The sequence below is a fragment of the Canis lupus genome, chromosome 9 (assembly GCF_048164855.1).
Source record: "Canis lupus baileyi chromosome 9, mCanLup2.hap1, whole genome shotgun sequence".
NCBI lineage: Eukaryota > Metazoa > Chordata > Mammalia > Carnivora > Canidae > Canis > Canis lupus.
Genome location: NC_132846.1, coordinates 53,811,914 through 53,833,044, shown reverse-complemented (window position 1 = coordinate 53,833,044; position 21,131 = coordinate 53,811,914). Strand labels below are relative to the sequence as shown.

At 37.1% G+C, this 21,131-nt stretch overlaps 1 protein-coding gene across 25 annotated transcripts in view; it reads right to left on the bottom strand.

Annotated features, from left to right (window-relative positions):
- NRXN3 (neurexin 3) overlaps positions 1 to 21,131 on the bottom strand; it is a 1,529,630-nt gene that overhangs the window by 7,206 nt on the left and 1,501,293 nt on the right. For 2 of the 25 annotated variants that reach the window (XM_072839535.1, XM_072839536.1), the window contains exon 22: positions 1,171 to 1,439. The exons of the other annotated variants lie outside the window; for them this stretch is intronic. In XM_072839535.1, coding sequence (XP_072695636.1) covers positions 1,330 to 1,439 — 110 coding nt within the window. In that variant the 3' untranslated portion in view covers positions 1,171 to 1,329. Of the gene's footprint in view, positions 1 to 1,170; positions 1,440 to 21,131 lie in introns of those variants that run through there. 25 annotated transcript variants of the gene reach the window in all.

Below are 21,131 nucleotides of genomic sequence, written 5' to 3'. Positions count from 1 at the left end.
ATACATTGGAAGGCATCATTATTATAGGAACATACTCGAAACACCTGGGACTCTCGATGCCTTCATTCTTTATAGAATTGATTTTGTAGTCGGCAGTGATGGTGGTGGCATAATCCTGGATAACCAAACTCCACCATAGTCACTTGAGAGTATCTTAATTTCCCTTTGCTGAAGGAAAATACGATAAGACTGATTTCCCTGAGTGCTTCCTAAGGAATTAAATGAGGATGCATTATGACAATACTTGGAGGTAACTCATTTTCTTCTGGGGGGTGCCCAGGCCTCCCATTGGCTGTAACCAATTTAATATCCCACTGTAAAGCCTACCATGACTTTCAAGGTATTAAGGTTGGTTCAGGCAAAGAGGCTAGGCTTCCTTTGGATGGTAAGAACAACTTACCCCCTTCTACCAACTGTAGAGTTCACATTGATCATTAGAAGCAATTCAGCACAGAACACAACAGTGAAAATTAAGCAGAGAGACACAAAGAAAATAAAATATTTAATACTATTTTCAAAATCATACAGTAGAAAATAAAACCAACATCAAGGCCAAAGTAAGCTAGAGGAAAGGAAAGCAAATAACATCAACAAGGCATTCACAGTATAATGACAGGAAAAAAAAAAAAAGTAAAAGCAAATAAAAAAATAGAGGCTGTTTTTGGAAAACAAAGAAAGAAATTATTTCCATATAGATAAAATAACTTAAGTGAAAAAGCATACCGTATTAATTTATAGTCAACTTACATCAACAAATTGCCCGCATGTTTTTTGGCATGAAAGAAAAATTTACAAAAGAAAGTTGTGTAAGAATGCTCTTGGACAAATAGAATTGCCACATTCTTGTAACTTGCTTTTTTTGTTGTCATTTCTTAAAAAACTTTTGAGCAAAATGTCTAATTTTTCAAATATAATAATTTACAACAGAGGATGATACAGGGAGGCAACAACACATACATCCACACCACATAACATGAAAAGAAAAAAAAAAATCTGCACTTCAACAAAGTTTTACTTTGAGGGGCTTAGGAGAGCATCGATTTTGAATTCAAAATAATTCCGATTGCAATGACTTAAAAAATTAAAAAAAAAAAAACCTGTTTACTTTTAGAATTTGCCTTTAAAAAAATCTTGAATCTGGAGGGTTTTGAATGAACTTCTGCACTAATATAGGTTCTCAGATATATATTTAATTTTTAAATATTTTTGTCATTTTGACAAGTTTTAGATTTCTTTAATTTAAGGGGATGGATGACAGCACATATATTTGAACAATGCTAAAGAAGGGGGGGAATGGGAAGGAAAGATGCAGAGAGGGGAGGGTTGTATTTATGAGTGTACTACACAAGAGATGAAGATGATGGGGGTGAATGTGTAAGTGAGTCGCCATGTCCATGTAAGGGCGGCACGGAGTGATCTAGCTGCATTAGAGCTTCTGGCTGTAAGGAAGGGATGGGCAATATACAAAAACAAATGAGCCTACACATGCCCATCTACAGAAATAAAGAACAGAACTCTAACACAATCTCACACACCCTAAGCTGCAACTTCTTCAACATGCAATTACTCCAAAAATCATTACATTTTCATTAAAGAGTTTCAAATAATAAAAACAGTTAAACTTTTTTCCTACTAAAAGTAGCCAAGATACATAAAATAATAGTACTATTAATAATGATCAAAAGATTAAAAGCAAAAACAAGGAGACTAGATTTATGCATTCAAGTTGAACAACTTCACCGGCAGCCACACAGCCCCATCTAGAGTTGGGGGTGGTGGTTAGAGACTTGCAGAGCTGATGGAAAGGCAAAACCTTATAGGGAGCCCACCTGCTGGGAAACTAATCACTTCCCTATAGAGCAATGGTTCTGTTTAAATGACCTCGTCCATTTTCCCCCTGCCACCCATGGTGCATGGGATTCCCAAAGAGAAGGCACTAATTTCAAAGATGTGGATGTGGAGATACTGCAGCTGAAGTTGTTCCACATTTAAAGAGGGAGTAGGGAAAAATTGCAGAAAACAATTCATAACTCTTTTTTTCTCATAATTTTGGATAAAACCAAATCTAAAGTTAAAGATCTAGCAATTAAAAGAAACATATTGATATATATAGATAGATATAATACAAAAAGCACTTAATAATTCCCAAACAAAAAGGGAGAAAAGAACAAAAAAAAATTTAAAGAAAAAAAGTATTTCACACACTTTCAGAGATGAACAACCAGATGCACACGCTGAAGAGGCACAGACAGAGCAGTCAGGGGACACTTTTTTTTTTTTTTTTTTTTTTGCTTTTCGTGTTCTGGCTTGTTGATTCCCCTTTGGTGATAGCCAAAATTGAAAACAAATTTTGCATTTTCTTTAAAAAGAAATTTTGCATTTTCTTAAATTTTTTTTGTTTTGGTTTTGCTTCTTTAAAAAAAATAAAAAGGGCGTGCAGTCTGGATGTACGTCATAAGTAGACATTTGAAAGAGAAGAAAGTGGCTAAGACTGACAAATGGGTAATCTTCTATTATCCTTTAACTGTAGGAATGGTAATCAAATTAATACATGCTTAAAGTAAGTTGCATTTAGGGAAAATAGAAAAACAGAACAGCAAGCTAGGGTTGGGGAGAGGTCAGGAAGACAAAACTGATTTGGGGGTGGGAGGAAGGTACTGGACTTAGTTTTTCATGCCTTTCCAGTAGGGGCAAAGGACATCCCAAGGCTTCCTGCCAATTACAACAAGGAAGGGATGTGCACATGTGTATGCATGGTGAGGCCTGTAGAGCCTGTAGTGGCAAGAACTGAGGTAAAAATATACATGGGTTCATGGGTTCTGCTCTAGAAAACTTATCCCATATTCATTCACAGACTTGGAAGGCATACTTTGTAAGTCATAGAGAGGTTATAATTGCATTGTTCCATATGAGTTTTCCGTGGTTTTGTCAAATTGACAGAGTACCATAAGTGACAATAAGGTATTCATAAAATGAGCCTGATGAATGGAATAGCAGATAGATTATAAGATAGATAGATAGATAGATAGATAGATAGATAGATAGATAGATAGATGATAGATAGATTGATTAGTAATGGAGCAAAATCCCTCTCCACTCCAAGGAACACAGTGATACAATGTCAGTATCTGTAAAGTACAGGATAGTCGGGAAATGAGCGTGGTTTACTCCAAGGCCATTGGGGGAAACTATACCAGTCTTCATGTGGGAAACAAATGTTCAGTCCAATCTATATTGAGAAAAATGGAAAAGAGAGGGAGAGGAGGAGAGTGTGAATGTATGCGTATGCATGCATGCGTGCACGTGTGTTTTAGAAATGGCCTCAGCCTCTACTGGAAGAGATCCTAAGAGTTATAATCAATACTTTATTCCTGTGGGAACATTAATGTCCAACCAAGGACTCGGAAACCCAGGTAGGCAAACCACAAAGGTAAGACACTTGAGAACACCTGGTTCTGACACAATCCTAGTCACTCCTAAGAACTTTTCTGGGTGACTTTAACAAAAAGGAAATACATTGTGAGGATGAGTCAGACTCTGGCCCCCTATGGGACGCCCCTTTTATTATTTTATTTTAAAATAATTATAGTAACGTGTCCCCATGGGTCAGTCCGTACCAAGATTTTTAGTCTCTGGTTTAATAATGTTAATCATTATTTTAGGAACTTCACAAAGGGTAGCTAGGAGGTTTTAGAAGGAGGAAAAGAATCTCAATATAGGAAACAAAAAACCCTTGTTGCCACTGATTTTTTTTTTGAATAATTATACTTTTAACATTGAATTGTATGGTATAAGAAGATCCTACAAATGTTCATACGGCCTCACAAGGCATCAAATGACTTCTATAGAACAAAGTTAGTTTTGGTAACACTCAGGTGGGCTGTTTTTTTGTTTCATAGACAATTTTTTAAAGGAGGAAACGTAACTGGCCTAAGTATGAGACTTACAGAGTAAGATACTTCCAGTATATACATACTCTTGGATAGTAAGAGGTGTTAAGAGGTGTTTTGAGGAAGACAGATCATGAAATTCGGTCTCCTAAGTTTTTATTGAGTAATTTACTGATTTCAAAGTAACCTGTTTTAAAAATCATACAAGTAGGATGTCACTTACATTATAGAAATCACTGGTTTAAACAACTGAACATAGCAAAATGAATGGTTGTCACTTTGCAAATAAAATATGTATTTTTTAAACCCATGGAAGCCATAGTTTTAAATGAAGCCAACACTGACTAAATATAGCGCATATACATTTTCATAATATGTTAGCCATCAGTTACATATATAAGCTTGTTTGATTTCTAATGAAGATACAAAGTAATATTGCTAGTAGTTCACAATCATGTCTCAGCTTTATTTTAATCTTTTACCAGGTACCCATGTTAGGTTTTATTAATCTAACTGTAGTAACTAAAGTAACTACATGGTTCTGTACCTATGCTTCTACTTGGTGGGTGTTTAAGAATAATTTAGAGTTATGCTTGCCATTGAGAACAAATAATACAATAGTTTGACTTAAAACAGCATATTTTCATGCAACCATTTTTTTAATCCCACCATATCCAAATAACACTGTCTAAATGTCAAGTCAAACTTTTAAAAACATCAAATGCAGTACGATAGAATTACACGGGTCAGAATTCATCTTGAGGAGTGCACTTGTTTCAAAGAAAAGTAAGTTTCTAAATTGTTTGGAGTTGTGTTTGATACACTCCAAAGACATACTGAAGTAACTCAAGTGGTAGACCTGCCTCTTTGGGAGAGTGGATCTTGCTTGCTAAGAGGCATTGTCTTCAGGGTGTACAGGTAAGGTCCAAGAGAAAGGCCTGAATGAACTACTTTGTATAACTGCAAATATTTTAAATTTCTGAGGGAAAATAGTGAAGAGAGGAAGGAAGAGTAAACCTTTCTGGGAGTCTGAGTGCAATTCCAGGGAGACACTTGAACCATTCCAAGTAGGGCAGGCTAAGAGAGAAGTATGGAGAACAAATATCTACCGATGATTTTCAAGGTTTTTGCATTAGATCTATGAGGTACATCTCCCCATCTGTCCCCCCAGTGATAGAGACAAAAACATTTCACTGATTGCTTATGTGTCTATGGGAAGAAGGGAAGGATTCTTCTGGGAGAACCATTGTCTCAGTTCTGAATCATGGTTTGGCCTTTAAGAATGCATATGGAATCCAGGAATATGGGAATGGCTGCCATATGTGTTAAAAAATGAACCTTGCATATACTCTGCCTTCTGCAACCTCTTCCTCAGAAATGAGTGATGCTCAGAGAAGGGGTAAAGAAACCTGCTTCATACATGGTATATGTTTCTAAATAAGCAGTTTCATATTTTCTTTATAATGGTAAACAAAAATGCCCCAAGTAAAAAGTCATGTACTATCTGTTCCCAAACTCAATTTCCACATGTTGTTATAGTAGATAGATATGGAGAGACAGGAAAATTAGGGAGATAGGGAGATAGATAATTAAGCTTCCAAGATGGACAAGATAGTCCAGGACATCATCAAGCCCAAGACTCAGAACTGTATTTCTGTATTAATGATCTGCTTCTCAGTTTAGGGTAATTTTTCATACTCGAGTAGATAAGAATGGATATAACATTACAATGGATAGCATTACAATTTAATAGGATAGAACATTTATTGTGAAAGGACCTTAAATTAATGACTTCTTTCCCTATACTCATGTAATCCTTAACTTGTGCCTTAGTTCAGTCCCACCATCTCCATTCTTGTTTGTGAACCTACTATGCCCTACACAGATTTCTGCTGACTCCAATACTCCATTGTACTCAATTTGTTTTCTTCTTAGTCTCAACTAGGCTACAAGAACTTTAGTACAAATATGAAGTCTTTTTATCTTTATTTGCTTACTAACTAGAATACTAAAAACCAAACATTTATTGACTGAACTAATGAGTGAGTAAATTGGTTAATATATTTAATTATGTTTTTTTTTTTTTTTTTTTGCCCCTGCACTAGGCTATGGCTTCCATAAAAGCATTAAAATCATGCATCACTATCATGGCTTGCTTTGTGCCTGGTATTTAATATATGAGATAGAAATTTTAGAGTCAGGAGACCCAAGGTCCAGTCCTAGATGTAGTAGTGACCACTATACTAGCTTGTTAAGAATCTGAACAAGTCATTTAACCTCCCTGAATTAGTTTCCTCATGTATAATATGGAGATTATGATGTCTGCTCAATTAACCCACCTCACAGGATAGGCTTTATGACTCATGCGATTTCTAATGTCAAAGTGCTAATAAATTCTAAGAGCTTTCCAAATATTTGTTACTTTTGTTTTCAAAGCTGACACTATAGCATTGTTATAAAATTAGTTTTTTTTTTTTTAAGATTTTATTTATTTATTCATGAAAGAGGCAGAGACATAGGCAGAGGGAGAAGCAGGCTCCCTGTAGAGAGCCTGATGTGGACTCGATCTCAGGACCCTGGGATCACAACCTGAGCCAAAGACAGACACTCAACCACTGAGCCACCCAGGTGCCCCTAAAAGTAGGGTTTCATATTCAACAGAGGAGGCTGAATCCCAGACAGTTGAGGTCAGTCCTACCCCAAGTGTGATCCTTGGAGTGTCTGCTTCAGCACCAACCAGACAACCTCAATCCAAAACCCTAACCTGAATATCTATGATTACCATTTCTGTTGAAGCTCTGTCCCTAACCTAATAATGCTAAGTTTCTAACGCTTTCTTAGTTCATCTTGTAACAGTGAATTTTTATAATTTCTGTAGGTAATTTCATAATTACTTTATTTTACTCTTTGTGTGGGTTAGAGTTACTCTTGAAGAGCTCTTATTTAAATGCATTTTCATAAGAACCTATTTATTTAGTGGCAGGAGCACAGACCTGGAGGTGAGCTCTTGTCCTCTAGCAAACCATGTCACTTGAGTCAAGTCACTTGCTCTTCACTCCAACTCCTGAAATTCCTTGGAAACACCTATCTCAATAGACATCAGAACTGTGGGGTAAGATGAAGACATGAGGGAACAGAGGGTCCCGATAGTATTTTAGCTCCTTCCTGCCCAAAGCATTAATACACTAAGATATACAAAAGGAAAACTCCATTAAGAAATTTTCAGGAATTACTATTCTTCTTTTAATTTTGTTTTAATCAGGTATCAGTGCAAATAAGGCTTTCTTCACTCAGGATATTAAAAGTTCCCTGATTCACAAGCTGAATCTGTATGCTTATTTTGTGTTTTTTAATCTGTCTAGCATAGAGCAGGACATACCATAGGTCTTCCGTGCATATGTGTTGAATTAAATTACAAAAATAGAACAGCTTGCAACTCTTGGAAGTCTGCATTGTGAAGTGGGTGGGATTCAAAAAAGCTATCTTTGCTGGCACTAGTTTCTTTAATCAAGAAGGAATATAAAGTGAAACAATGAGAAAGAGCAGTAGAAATAGACCTCAAAGCCATGAACTTAGCCACAGTTACCCTGCTCCTTGCCTTGCCTCCAGGTAGACTCTTAGGGGTAATATGTGCATAAAGCTCGCTATTTGCGAATGATTATGCCCTTGTAATACTATTAAAATCCAAGATAGTTGGTAATATAAAATACTCATTTTATCAACATAAAAAGTCACCTGTGTGCCAGTCAGAAAAGTGAAAGCCCTGTCTGAAATGTCTTGTTCCAATTGCTTGAATAGCCTGAGATTCCTCCTTACTTCCTTACTTCCTGCCTCATCTCTCTGTCTCTTGGATGGCCCCAGGCATGGCCCTAGGCTGTCTTAATTTTTTTGATGATCCCATCTAGCCTCTTGGCTATGCATGCCTATCATCTATATGACTGATTTCCAGATCACCTCTACCCATCCTCAGAATTCCAGTTCCTCATCTCCAACTGCCTACTCAACATTTCCACTTCAATATCTAAGAGGCTTCTCAAATGCAAAAAGGCTTAAACAGAACTTTGGATTTTATTTGGCTCTTAACCTTGCAACTCCCCTTGGATTTCCCATCTCTTTGGTCTGACTCAGATGTACAAACCCCTAATTAGTCATCTACTTGGGCCCCTACCCTGTCTCACCTCCACATATCCAGCGTACCAGGAAGTTTTAGTGGCTCTACTCTGGCAACAAATTCTTCACATGTCTACTTTTTCCAATGCCATTATCTATGCCATAGCATAAATCACCATAATTCCTTGCTTCAAGTCTGTAGTAGCTCCCAACTGATTTTCCCACCTTCACTATTCACTTCCCCAAATCCATTCTCCATAATGAGCCAAACTGCTTTCAAAAGTATACAATATATACACACATATATATATATATATGAAGTATACAATATAAATCAGATCGTCAGTTTCTGGCTTAAAATATTTAAAGACATCCTCTAACCCAAACTCTGGACCCTGACCTACTGTGAAAGTACTCTGTGATCTGCCAGCTGCTTACTGTGACTCCCATCTCATCTCCTACAGATCCCCTATAGCTCTGCTGATGCAGGATGTCTCAGACTCTAGCTATACTTCTCTAGCTTTCCTTCTAGGAACACTCCTTTCCTTGCTCTCTGCCTTGCTAGGTTCTTCCATTGATTCGGGCCTCTCCCCTAATTTTATTCTTCAGAGAGTTCTTCTGTGAATTCCCTAGTAAAGTAGCAACCTGCTCACTAACTGATCTTGATTCTCTACATAGCTCTTACACTTTCATTTATGTCCAGTTCTCTCTCAATGGATAATTAACTCTATGAGAACAGAGACTTTGTCTTGTTCTCCACTATACTTGGAGCAGAGCTGGACTTATAGTAAGAGCTCAGGAAATTACTGCTGAATGATTTCACTCAGTGACATCATTTCTGAGGGCAGGCATTGAGTAAATATTTTGTAAACTGAGTATTGAGGCATTGCATTCTCTATTTTGTTTTATTTTATTTTACTCTTCTCTAAACCAGATGGGATTTCCCTGAGTTCTAGTTAGCAGTTCCAATGCAAATTGGACCTTCTCATCCACAGCTGCCTTAAGAAGGCTTCTGAAAAAATACATCACTATCTAACTCATTCTCCCTTTCATAAACCAGTGCTGGGATGTTTATTAAAAACTCAGGCTTTCCTTTGCAGTTGTGAAAGCTAAAGATAAAATAAACAGAATATTCAGACCTACAGCTGCCAAACTTTGATGCTTGTCTTTAGGCAATAGCAAGGAAGGAGCCAAACAAATTATCAGTAGGAGGAATGGTGACCAGGGTACTAAAAATGTATTTGGTTATCTTTGCCTCCTGTGGCCCTGCAGCCACTGACAGCAGAATCTGGCAGCAGTGGGACCTTTTTCTTGAACTGGTACCCTGACACTTTATGATTGTGTTTATAGAGTAATAAATTATTTAAGAAGGTTTATTTTGCTTCTGTTGTTCACAAAGGCACATTTACTCTGTCATTATGACCAGGATTCTTTTTTAAAAGTATATTTTTTAATTTATTTATTTGAGAGAGAGAGACAGAGAGTAAGACAGAGCACACTAGTGGGGGGCGGTGGGGGGGGGCAGAGAGAGGGAGACAGAATCTCAAGCAGATTCCTGCACCAAGCATGGAGCCAATGTGGGGCTCAATCCCATGACCATGAGATCATGACCTTAGCCAAAATCAAGAGTCAAACACTTAACCAAATGTATCACCCAGGCGCCCCTATGACCAAAATTCTATTTTCTTTGTACCAGAGTTTCTTTAGGTGGTAGCAGCCGGACATCCCAAACTACTTCCTCTCTATATACCCCATAAATCCTCTAAGCTGTTCAGGAAAAACAGCTGAACATGAACACACACAACACTAAAACTCACTGTATCTTGAAAACACCCTCTTTTCCCTTAAAACATATTTTCATTGCAAGGAACATACAGTATTCATAAATCAATGCCATTAAGGCATTTTTGTAATCAATGGAAACTAGTACTATGCAAACAAGATGAAAAGCTTGCCCATCATGCACTTGACATCAAGATGCTCTATTATAACTGCATAGCTTTGACTGTGTCTGACCTGAGCCATGAGGAGCAAAAGATTGCAGAGATGTCTGCATGGACAAGACACATATCATGAGATTATTCTTCGCTTTTTGTAAATAAAACTGCTATATATTAGGGACGGAGCTATAAGAAATTCTCTAGTCATTCCAAAAACTCAATGCACAGGAGCCTATGGATTAGTAAAGAGAGATGCTTAGGGATAAATGCATATGATCAAATGGTAGACAAAGTGATTTCCCTGCAAATATGACAAAAGAGAAAGAAAATATAAATTGTAATTATATAGTTAAAACACTAATTAACCAGAAGCCTAGTTCTGGAAAGAGTTGCTCTTAAGAGTTATTGAGAACTTTTATTCTCTGCTAGGCATCATTTTGAATGCTTTTGATATTTTATTTCAGTTAATCATTACAATTACATTATATATCAGTAAACTTGGGCTGAAAGAGGTTAATGTGCCCAAAGTTTTACAACTAGAAAGTTGAATAAGCATGCACGAACCCAATCCTATATATTTTTACATTAAACCACAATGCAATCCTTAAACAGAAGTTTGTTAATATTTGGTTCTCAGTGAACATGGGAAATTATAAGCAAGCTACTCTTTAGGCACAAAAGCAACTTCTATAGGAGATCCTAGGATCTCTACAGATTTCTTTCTTTCTTTTTCTTTTTTTTTAAGATTTTATTTATTCATGAGAGACGCAGAGAGAGAAAGAGAGAGGCAGAGACACAGGCAGAGGGAGAAGCAGGCTCTGTGCAGGGAGCCTGACGTGAGACTCGATCCTGAGTCTCCAGGATGCTGAAGGCAGTGCTAAACCGCTGAGCCACCCAGGTTGCTCCTACAGATTTATTTCAAACTCCTTTGACTTTGAAATTATTACTACACAATGAGATATTCAGAGGGGCTATGAGGTTTTCTTTGTCGCTGTTGTTTGGGTTTTGTATGTTCATTTTTTGGTTCTGTTTTTTCACAACCCCAGGTCACCTAAGGCAGACCTACTAAATCACTCTACTGGGGTAGTAGGGGCAGGATGGCAGGTGTGTCTGGATATTTGCATTTTCCCAAGGGGCTCTTCTGCAAAATCAAGTTGAACTTGTAGTGAACTAAATCCCAGCTGTGATCCAACTTCTGTGACCTTGAGTAAGCCATAAACTCTTATTCATAAAATGGAGATAAACTTCACTGGATGTTAATCAATCAAAGGAGACATTACATATACAGACATTTTTAAAAATACATACAAACATATACATATATTGCCAGAAATGTTAAGAGAGTAATAAACTACTTTACAGGCACATCCAAAGCTACCAAACAGTTTCTAATACATGGATTTTAGGACCACACAATGTAGAAGTTTAATGTGCTCACAGGCAGTGACTCCATTGGAACATTTGTGCATTAATTTTATTCCTGTTTCAGGAATAAAATGGATGTTCTTCCTATTCTAAAAGTAACATGATAGATATTTGAGTTATCTAATAAGTACCTATCAAAAACAAAGTAGTCTAAATTATTTGATTCCTTTGCTATTTGCCTGAGTTGTTAAATTACAAGTGCTCCCTGAATATCTCTGTCCCATGTCATTTTCTTTCATATAATATCCTAATTCATCATTGACGCTACAGAAATTTTTTTTAAAGTACCATAAGTCAATTGTTGGAGGAGATCATCACATTGTTTTTTTTTTTTTTTAAGATTTGTTTGTTTGTTTGTTTGTTTATTCATTCATTCATTCATGAAAGACACAGAAAGAGAGGCAGAGACATAGGCAGAGGGAGGAGAAGCAGCCTCCGTGCAAAGAGTCCAATGTGGGACTTGATCCTGCGAATCCAGGATCATTCCCTGAGCCAAAGACAGAAGCTCAACCACTAAGCCACCCAGGCATACCACCTTGTTCCTTTTTCATACCCTATTATTTTATTCTACATTTTAACCTCAAACTGGACGGCTCCACTAATCATCGCAGAGTGAATAAAAATGGCTTTCTCTGTATTCATTGAATAGGCAGATGTTACTAGCACAGTCTCAGGCAGGCCAGAAGACACCAGAATTAGCTTTCTACTGTGTCCTTTCAGAACCAGGGAGCCTACTATGTGTATTAGAGAAAAATGGTGTGTTAGGACAAGGATTTGACACTAGTATGGCTGCAGATGAGGATTACAAAGTAAGAGTTACAAGCAGCTCTGAAAATGGAAGGAAGGGCCAGTGACCACTTGATCACTTTCAATATCTCCTCTAGACGATGTCACATTTTTTCAGTGTGGGCTCCCATACTATTTCTTCATGGTATTAGTAAACAGATAATGATATATTTTGCTTGTGCTGTTTCAGATGGATGTTACTTGATTTTTAAGTTTTCACACCATATGCGATGACCATATGAAATATCTTAAAAGATTTGAGAAACATTAAAGGTTTTACTTTTAGTGATTGTACCACATTTAATTAAAAAAGCCAGCATGCTGAAACCTTGAAACCCACATACAATCTCTGTCTTCACGTAGAAGTTTAATGTGCTCACATGCAGTGACTCCATTGGAACGTTTGTGCATTAGTTTTATTCCTGTTTCATAGTATTAATCTATAGTTATTTTTCCCCCAATGCTATTTGTCAGAAGGTCATATTTGTTTTTTCAGATGGATGGATAGTATTGTAAGCTGAAACTTAAAACTCATAAGTACGAAGTATTGTCTTTGCAAAATCACCTGGTGTAGAGCTAGGCTCACGTGGATCCCCTTTGTTGAAAAAAAAAAGCTGATTTTAATGATACGTTATACAATACAAAACATATTAGCCCTTGCAAACAATGAACTAGGAAAATCCTTGTTATTTTGGATGATTAAGCAGAGTTTTTTGATAGTGGTAACTCATCACCACTCTTTCTTGCTTGAAGGGCCAATAGGCAAAACACTAGGCAATGGAAATACACATTGAGTTAAGGCCTAGGGCTGGTACAGTATCATAAAAACTTAGAGAAATCATTTTGCCCTTATCATACCCGTTCTGTTTTTATATTTGTTTTGGCTCAACCCAAATTTTCCTTGCATGTCAGGGTATGTCTTGTTTCCTGGAAAATATTCAACAAAAAAACAGGAGAACCTGCTGTTTTGTTCCATGCTTCTGTCTGCTTGAAGGTTAGAGCTATTTCTTTATACAACTCTAGGGGATGTGGTTCCTCTCACAGTCTATGTAAATAGTATCCCCTGGAGTCTGCAAAGCCATATGCAACAACCCCAATCAAGTTACCTTTGTACTTATGAATAGCATTTGTAACTACTCTGAATAAACCCTATTCTCTCTGGGTTTTCTTCTTTTTGGTCTTGTTGAGTACAGCTAAGATTTGGACATGGCAGGAACACACAGTGTACAACTGTCTTTGGTCACTGATCCTTCAGTTTGTGGGCAGTGTTGACCAGATGAGTAATCACATGAGTATGGCACAGGATAAGTACCCAATAAGTAATTACTGCAAAATAAAAAGGCATTTCCCAACATATCCTGTGGATCTGGCTAACGGGCATAAATCAAGACACAAAGATACTGCATGCAGAGCTTAGGTGTTAGAGAATGTCTGCATTTTAACTTCTAAACAGCCTTCATATTTGAAGAGCTCTGATTAACCAAGTCCTTAAGGCATTTCTTTGGAAGGGAAAAAAAAATCTAAAAGCAAGGACTTAAGTATGTAGAAGTCTCTAGAGAATAACTTGTTGTGATACTTTTACAGAAAGTGACATCAAAGAACTATTAGTGGTGCAAAGAATAACTTTGTAAAGCAATGGTGTTCACTATTAGTGACCTAAAGAATAAAGCCACAAGAGAGAAAGAGATGGGAATAGCTATCTAGTATGCTTCCAGAGAAATCGGGGAGATGAGTAAAATCAGATGCTGCTGGGTCTTTTCCCTAGGTTATACATCCTACTAACAAGCAAAACTTCAAGAAAGTAAGCTCTCTTGATTTTCCTAGAGGAGATATAACTTTATGAGGCAGGACATGGAGACAATCTTAACTACTGATTATGTAACTTCAAGTAAGTGACTTAAATTCTCTATGCTCCAGAGAATTATTGCCTGTAAAATATAAGGATTGGATAAGATGATCTTTTGAGAGAACCAATGTCTTAAGGAAGTTAAGGGCTCTTGCTGACAGAGCTCAAAACTGTTCCAAAGTGAGTATGATCATTTCACAAATATTTTTTAATTGACTGGGGTTACCATTCACTTAACACTATGTCATTACATAATGGAAGTGCACGTCTTATGTTCCTTATCTCTTAAGAATCAAAAGTCAATTACATAATTACATAACCACTTCACAACACCCCTTCCTTCGTGGGTCCTTAGTGGGTCCCCTTAGTGGGTCTAGAAGGGGAAATAATTTCTGTGTTTCTTGCAGTGAGATGACAACATCCTGGGGGAGAATGCTAAGAGTATTATCTTGGATGCATGGGACACTGAGTGGAAACAGAGGGGAGTTAAGTAATCTAAGGATTAAGGTTTGAAAGTTGATGCCCACTGTGTAAATTAGCCACTGTAAAGACCCGCTATGGCAATCAGACAGCAAAAGAACAATAGACCAAAAGAGACAACATAGGAGCTAATGGGTCTGGGATTTTTTTTTTTTTTTTTTTTTTTTTGCTACTGCATAGACACAAATTTTCAATCTAGCAACTCGAGCTTTTAGAAGAAAGTGTTGGGCACAGCTGATTTACTGCTCTACATCTATCTTTTGTACTGTGCTAATGTTTAGATATTTGAAGTTATCTGGAGCTCTCAACTCAAGGTGTTTTGAGAGCATGGAAATAATTATCCACCTGCATTCTAAAGCTACAAGCAGCTCTTTCTCTGTTGGTTAGCTCATATTATAATGGTGGCCAAATAAAAGAAAGCTACATAGATTTTGAAAAGTGGAGTTAGGAAGCACCACAGGTAACTTTCTGTTATTTGGGCTGGTTTTATTTGTTGTCCAGAATAGTGGGTGGAATGTTCTCATGAGCCAAGCTTGACGGTAAAAGTGTACCATTTCGTAGCTGAAGAAGGGCTCTTGGTTTTAACAACCTAAATGTGCATCCGATGTCAACTGGAAAGAGTTTCAACGAGAAACTCTCAGGCCTGACCCGCTAGTCTTACACAAAGAACTGGTTGCTCCAAGAAAGCAAACTGGGAAAGGCAAAGAGAGCAATGCATGGGCTATTAAAGCAATAGCCATGGATCACATTTAACCTTTCTGCCATTTACCACTGGGTTTTCAGTGCACAGAACCATTTCAGTCCAAATTCTTTGAACCCTTAGTAGCATCCGGTTGAACTTTGTTGAGAAGAATAACTGCATTTGTTCTGCTTTTCTCTATATAACATTAGAAATAAATTTTACTAGAAAGCATTCTACTCTAATACAGAGTTGTGAGAACTTGGAAATCAGTTGCAGAGGGCTGAGTTCTGACTGCAATTTACTATGTAGTTTTTAATAACCATCCACAGATAAATGAGGCTGTTCCATGCATGGCAGGATTTAAATTTAATCTTCCTAACAGTGGCCAAGTCTGATAGGGTGATGTTCCCCTGCCATCACTATCAAATTTCTTGTGTAACTATTATAATCATCAACAATAAAACCCACCTGCCCCTTGCAGGGATGGTAAAAATTTAGTGTTGAAATTCTAACTACATATGCTTACACTGAATCCCCATCCACTTTGCTTCTAAAGAAATATATGAACCCTAGGGCAATGGCCACATTCCAATTTGAATAATTATATTAGTTACCACAAATTTCTTCCATTCAATCCCTCAATTGTGTCATCTGGTAAATAGCTATTCAATTCATTCTATACACTACATTTCTACCCCCTAGAAGCAAAGGCTGTGCCAAAAAGAGGCTCCCTCTGAACAAGGATAGCCATAAATCCTGGAACAGAGGCCTAAAGAATGTATGAGAAGAAATAAAAATCCAAATCTTCAGATGCTGAATTTTTTCAAAGTTAAAAAAAAATCTGAGGGTAATATTAATATGTATTCTTAGGGCACCTGGGTGGCTCATGGTTAAGCATCTGCTTTTAGCTCAGGTCATGATCTCAGGGCCCTAGGATCAAATCCTGCATTGGGTTCCTTGCTCAGTGGCAAGCCTGCTTCTCCCTCTCCCTCTGCCTGTCATTCACCCTGCTTGTGTTCTCTCTGTCTCTCTGTCAAATAAGTGAATAAAATCTTTTAAAAATATTTATTCTTATATATCACTAAAAGGAAACGTATTATGGTACAGAGGAAAATATTTCAAAATGAACCAGTTCTGCAGCCTCACTTTCGAAGTCCATGGGGTGGCAATTGCATATGGCAGGTTTTGAGAAAGGATCTGGCTTCCTGCTTTGTCACACTGAGTATGGAATCAAAAAGAATGTTCTTGCTTTGGAAAGGGAGTCTACAATGTGTTCTCAGTATTTGGGGAAAGTTAACATGATTCTGTTTGTCCCATGAAGATGATAGGGTATGAAAAAAATGTGCCAAAGAAAAATAAAGGGTATTTGAATCTAGCTACTACAGGTTGTGGTAAAGTATGGTTGGAAATGAATGCAAACTTTTCTGGTTTTGATACTGACTTGGTAATTTTCAATTATTTAGTATTAATTTGGAACACCCTTGTCAAAATCTTCAGCTCCTGTTCTATCATTTTGCATATTATAGTCCTTACTATAACGTAAGTATAGACACGTGGCTATTTTTTGAGCAATACACATAATATTTTTCAACAGGGATATTTTATGGAAGATGTTGTATCTTTAGCTGAGAAGCTGAGCAGCAAATAATATTCAGTTAAATCAGTTAAATTGTTGGTTCGAGAAATGGAAAGGTTAAGAGAACTGGGCCCTCCTGGAGAATCAGATGAGGCATCTTACTGCAGGTAACTCATTTAGCAGTTATAAGAAAAGTACTTGGAAATCTCTTATCAGATGAGAGGAAGGTGGTGGAGATAGAAATAAGAAAATGAAGAGAATGGGCTCTGGGTGGAATGTCAGCATTTGTAATGGAGTGTGCTTTTCCAGTGGTACTTTAAATCTCAATAGTAGTAAGAAATGTTAGATTTCTGTGTTTTTTGTTGTGTTTCTTTTGTTGTTGTTGTTGTTGTGTTTCTTAAGAACTAATAGCATTTGTTAGTATTATTGGTGGGTGTAGGACAATTCTGTTTAACTACCAACTCTCTGGATTTCCAGTCTGTCTATATAGTTGTTCTTATACAGTGGGAATTCCATAACAAGCAACCCGAGAATTTGTATGTACTATAATTACATGCTCTCTCATGTATATTTTCTTGGGAGAATAGTCAGAGCTGTTTTCTTCTGTCTATTTACATACAAGATGTTGTTATTTGGCAGATATATGTTAGAATAGTTGTTCCAAATTGCAAAGGGTTTTGCACACCTGGGTTATTTTCATTCCAAAAGGTCCAATTAAATAATATTGTGATGCATTTGCAAAATTATTCGAGTTAGCTATATGGTAGAGCTTCCAATCTGCATGTTTAAATTAAAAAAATATGTGTCTATGCCAATTAAGAAATCTAAAATTATTGATCAGCTAGTACCTCTAGAGATGATCTGCTAATTATTGGTATTGAATAAATACTATATGATTTAAGGAGAACTTTGGTGAAAATGATCACGTGGGGGAGGATGAGCCTTTATCCTAAGGGTGATCTCTCATTTTTTTTTTTCAATAACAAACTTTATTGAAAATTTGAAAAAAAAATTCGTGCTCTTTCCCAATAAAAATGCTCATGTAAATAAAATTCTGTGAAGAAATTCAGGAAGTCTTGTCCATAGATCTCAAGCTAAAATTTTGAGAGAATCGCATTACAAAAATACAGAAAGAAGCAATATCTTTAAAAATGACTTGTAAACTCCAGAGTTATATACACATATGAGGCCACTGCACAATAAAAGCTACAGAAAGGATTAATTCTCATTACTATTATAGCTGATGTTGTAGTTTGGCTTGTTGAAATTTAATTCATTTTTTACTATCTCTAGTTATCTGAGTTAATATAAAAGACCATTATTAAGAGCCTAGTCTAAAATTTGCCTTTGACGTAAAACACATTTTATTCTAATATAATGTGGCTAGATATTGTTAAGTTTGATATTCATCAGACTGGTAAAATGAACCCAACCTCAGGTGCAAATCTAATAGAGCTCAATGTTAATTAATGTGATCCAAACAACTTATTATTTCAAGCTCGCTTCTATTAGGAAAGATGTGTTATAACTGTATGCTAATAGAAAAGTCTATTAGTTGCATGGATTCCAATTTCCTTTATCTCTGTTAGTCACTGAATGGTAGGTTTCTTCTAAGATTAATATTTTTTCCTTGTTTCTCCTATGTTTAGAGAATTGGCTTAAAACCATAATTATGGAGCAAGATTTAATGGATGTATTGAATATATTTTAATCTGATAGTTTCATTTATGACTTTTAATCTAGGAGAATAAATCCATTTTCTTTTCTAGATTCAATTGTGGTGTCTATATGTACAATGCCAAATAGTATTAATATCAGACATGGAAGGCCACTTTATGTTTTCATATATATCTGAGCCCCATAATATTCCTTTGATGAATGGGGTAGACATCATTTACATTTTAAAGCTACATTTCTCAACCTATTATTGACAACTTGGGTTGGATAATTCTCTCTTATGGGAGCTGTCTTATGTACCGCAGGAGGTTTAGCAGCATCCCTGGCCTCTACCCACTAGATACCAATAGAATCTCCCCAGTTATGACAATAAAAAATGTCTCCGGACATTGTCAAATATCTCCTAGGGGCAAAATCACCCTCAGTTTAGAAGCACTGGTTTAAAGGTAGAGAAACTATACTGCAGAGAATTTAAGGTATTGGCTCAAGGTCAGGAAGACACTGAGTAACAGACCCAGGGCTAAAGCCCATGCCTGTGATATCTAGTTCTCTCCTGCTGCTATGGTCTACAATGTAACTTAGGAGATATTCCATATTATTATTCCTTTAGTGTTATATCATTAATATAGGCAATACCATCATATCATTAATATTTGTACAAGGCAAGAGGTAACACATGTGAAAGTGCTCGTTAAATTCTAAAATACTTTGAAATTTTCACATAAGCATGCATGTGTGAGAGAGACACAGTGAGAGAGAATCCACTTTGGGATAACATTTGGAGGAAATGACAGAAGACATGAAAAATACAGGACAGAGGAGGCTGGAAAGTGGAAGGTGGATCTGCAGCTGATTTCCAGTTCTCAACTATAGAACTGATCTTAAAGAGTAGTTTAAGTACTTAATGAAATCTAGCTGCTGCTGGCATCTTTCCAAAACTCTCTATTAGCTGTTGCAGTGGAATTTGCCAGCAGCCAAATTATCAGGTTTTCGTCTCTTGTGAGTAGCAGGTACCAACGAAGAAATTCATCCTCAGTGTTTCTAAGACTGAAATAGCTTCATCCTCCAGATGTGTTAAGTGAAACTAGAAAAACTTCATGTTTTGATAATATAAAAATAAAACCAGACACAATGTTTAGGTCCCTAACAGCTTGGTATCTAAGGAATCTGTAGATATATCCTCAGTTCTCAAGATTTTATGAGCTTCCCAGAAGCATGGATGGAACATATGGGGCAATCCACACACCTTAATCTACCCAGAGGAGGAGCTTCCTCACTTTGAAAGTGTGGAACACTACAGCCTCACCCAGTTCTGCATTAACATCCTGTACATGGCCAGTTCCCATGTGAAAACACTCACTCACTAGCTCTTGAGGAACAAGATTATGTAAAAGAGAAAAAAGTTGTGGAGACGGGTCTGCAGCTCTCTTACACTTCGGAGAAAGTATTAAGTTTCTTATCCCTTTGAACAAAAAGACACAGCTGGTGAAAAAGCATGTGTTTTTCTTAAAATGCTCTCAGCATCTCCAATTTCCTATTGAATCTAGACATTTCCTTCATTTTTCTTTTCCTCATGATTCCCTGGTGGTCCCCTTTTCTCTAATAGGACTGTTGACCCTTAAAGACCTCATATCAACACTTTCCTGAAATGGACTGGAACCTCCTAGGAGTGTATCTGTCAATTTAATATTTGTGTCACCTAAAAAAACAAAAGTGAGCTTATTCAACCTCCTTCCTATTTCATCAATCAGTGTGAAGGAAATGAGGAAAGGACTAAAAATAGGTGGCTTCTAGCGATCAACAATGCCTTGTGCCAACAACACAGAAGGTTCACAAATTTGCTTGAATAGTTGACTGAGCAAATCTCCTTTGAGAGAGCAAATGAGTTAGGAGGCAAGTGAAGGACCCACCAAGGTGGGCTTAGTCCATTAAGACAAGATGGAGGGGTTGCTTAGATGGCTCAGTCATGAAGCATCTGCCTTCAGCTGGGGTCATGATCCCAGGGTCCTGGGATTGAGCCCCACATCAGGCTCTTTGCTCAGCAGGGAGTCTGCCTCTCCTTCTCCCTTTGTCTCCCTGCACTTGCACTTCTCTCTCTCACACACACAAAAGTAAATGAAATCTTAAAAAAAAAAAAAAAAAAAAAGACAAGATGGAGCAATTATTTTGCCTATATCTGTATTTACCCAAACTCTGGTAAAGACACATAGTTCTCCTCCACTATTGAGATGATCTGTACCATTGAACAGTAAACCAAGAATTCCTTTCCCTAGTTCTGGCAAGTGGCATTAGGCAAAGGTCTGGGAAGACCCTCAGGCCTCTGAGCTGTCTCTAACTTCCAGGCTTTGTGAAAGGACTCCTTTTGAGTGCTACTAGGTTCCTTTTCTGGTTGAGTACTTGCAGAAGGAAAATATTCACATGTCAAGCTGTTCTTTCTGGCTCTCTATCATACACTTTGCAGTTTACTGAGTATAATTCCAGAAATAAAGGTGCCTCCATTCTCAAAGTGACAAAGAAAAGCATTTTGTTCATTTTGTTCATTATCTAGAGTCAACAGAGCATGACTCCCAGGCCTATTTCTTGAGACTGAATCCAAACTCCATGACTAGATAAAGGATCCCATATAATTATAAAGTAACCACCTCCCCCACCCCACCCTACAATAGAACAAACTATTTCTGGATTCCAAACTTATCCTTTGCAAGCTTATTAAGGAGTC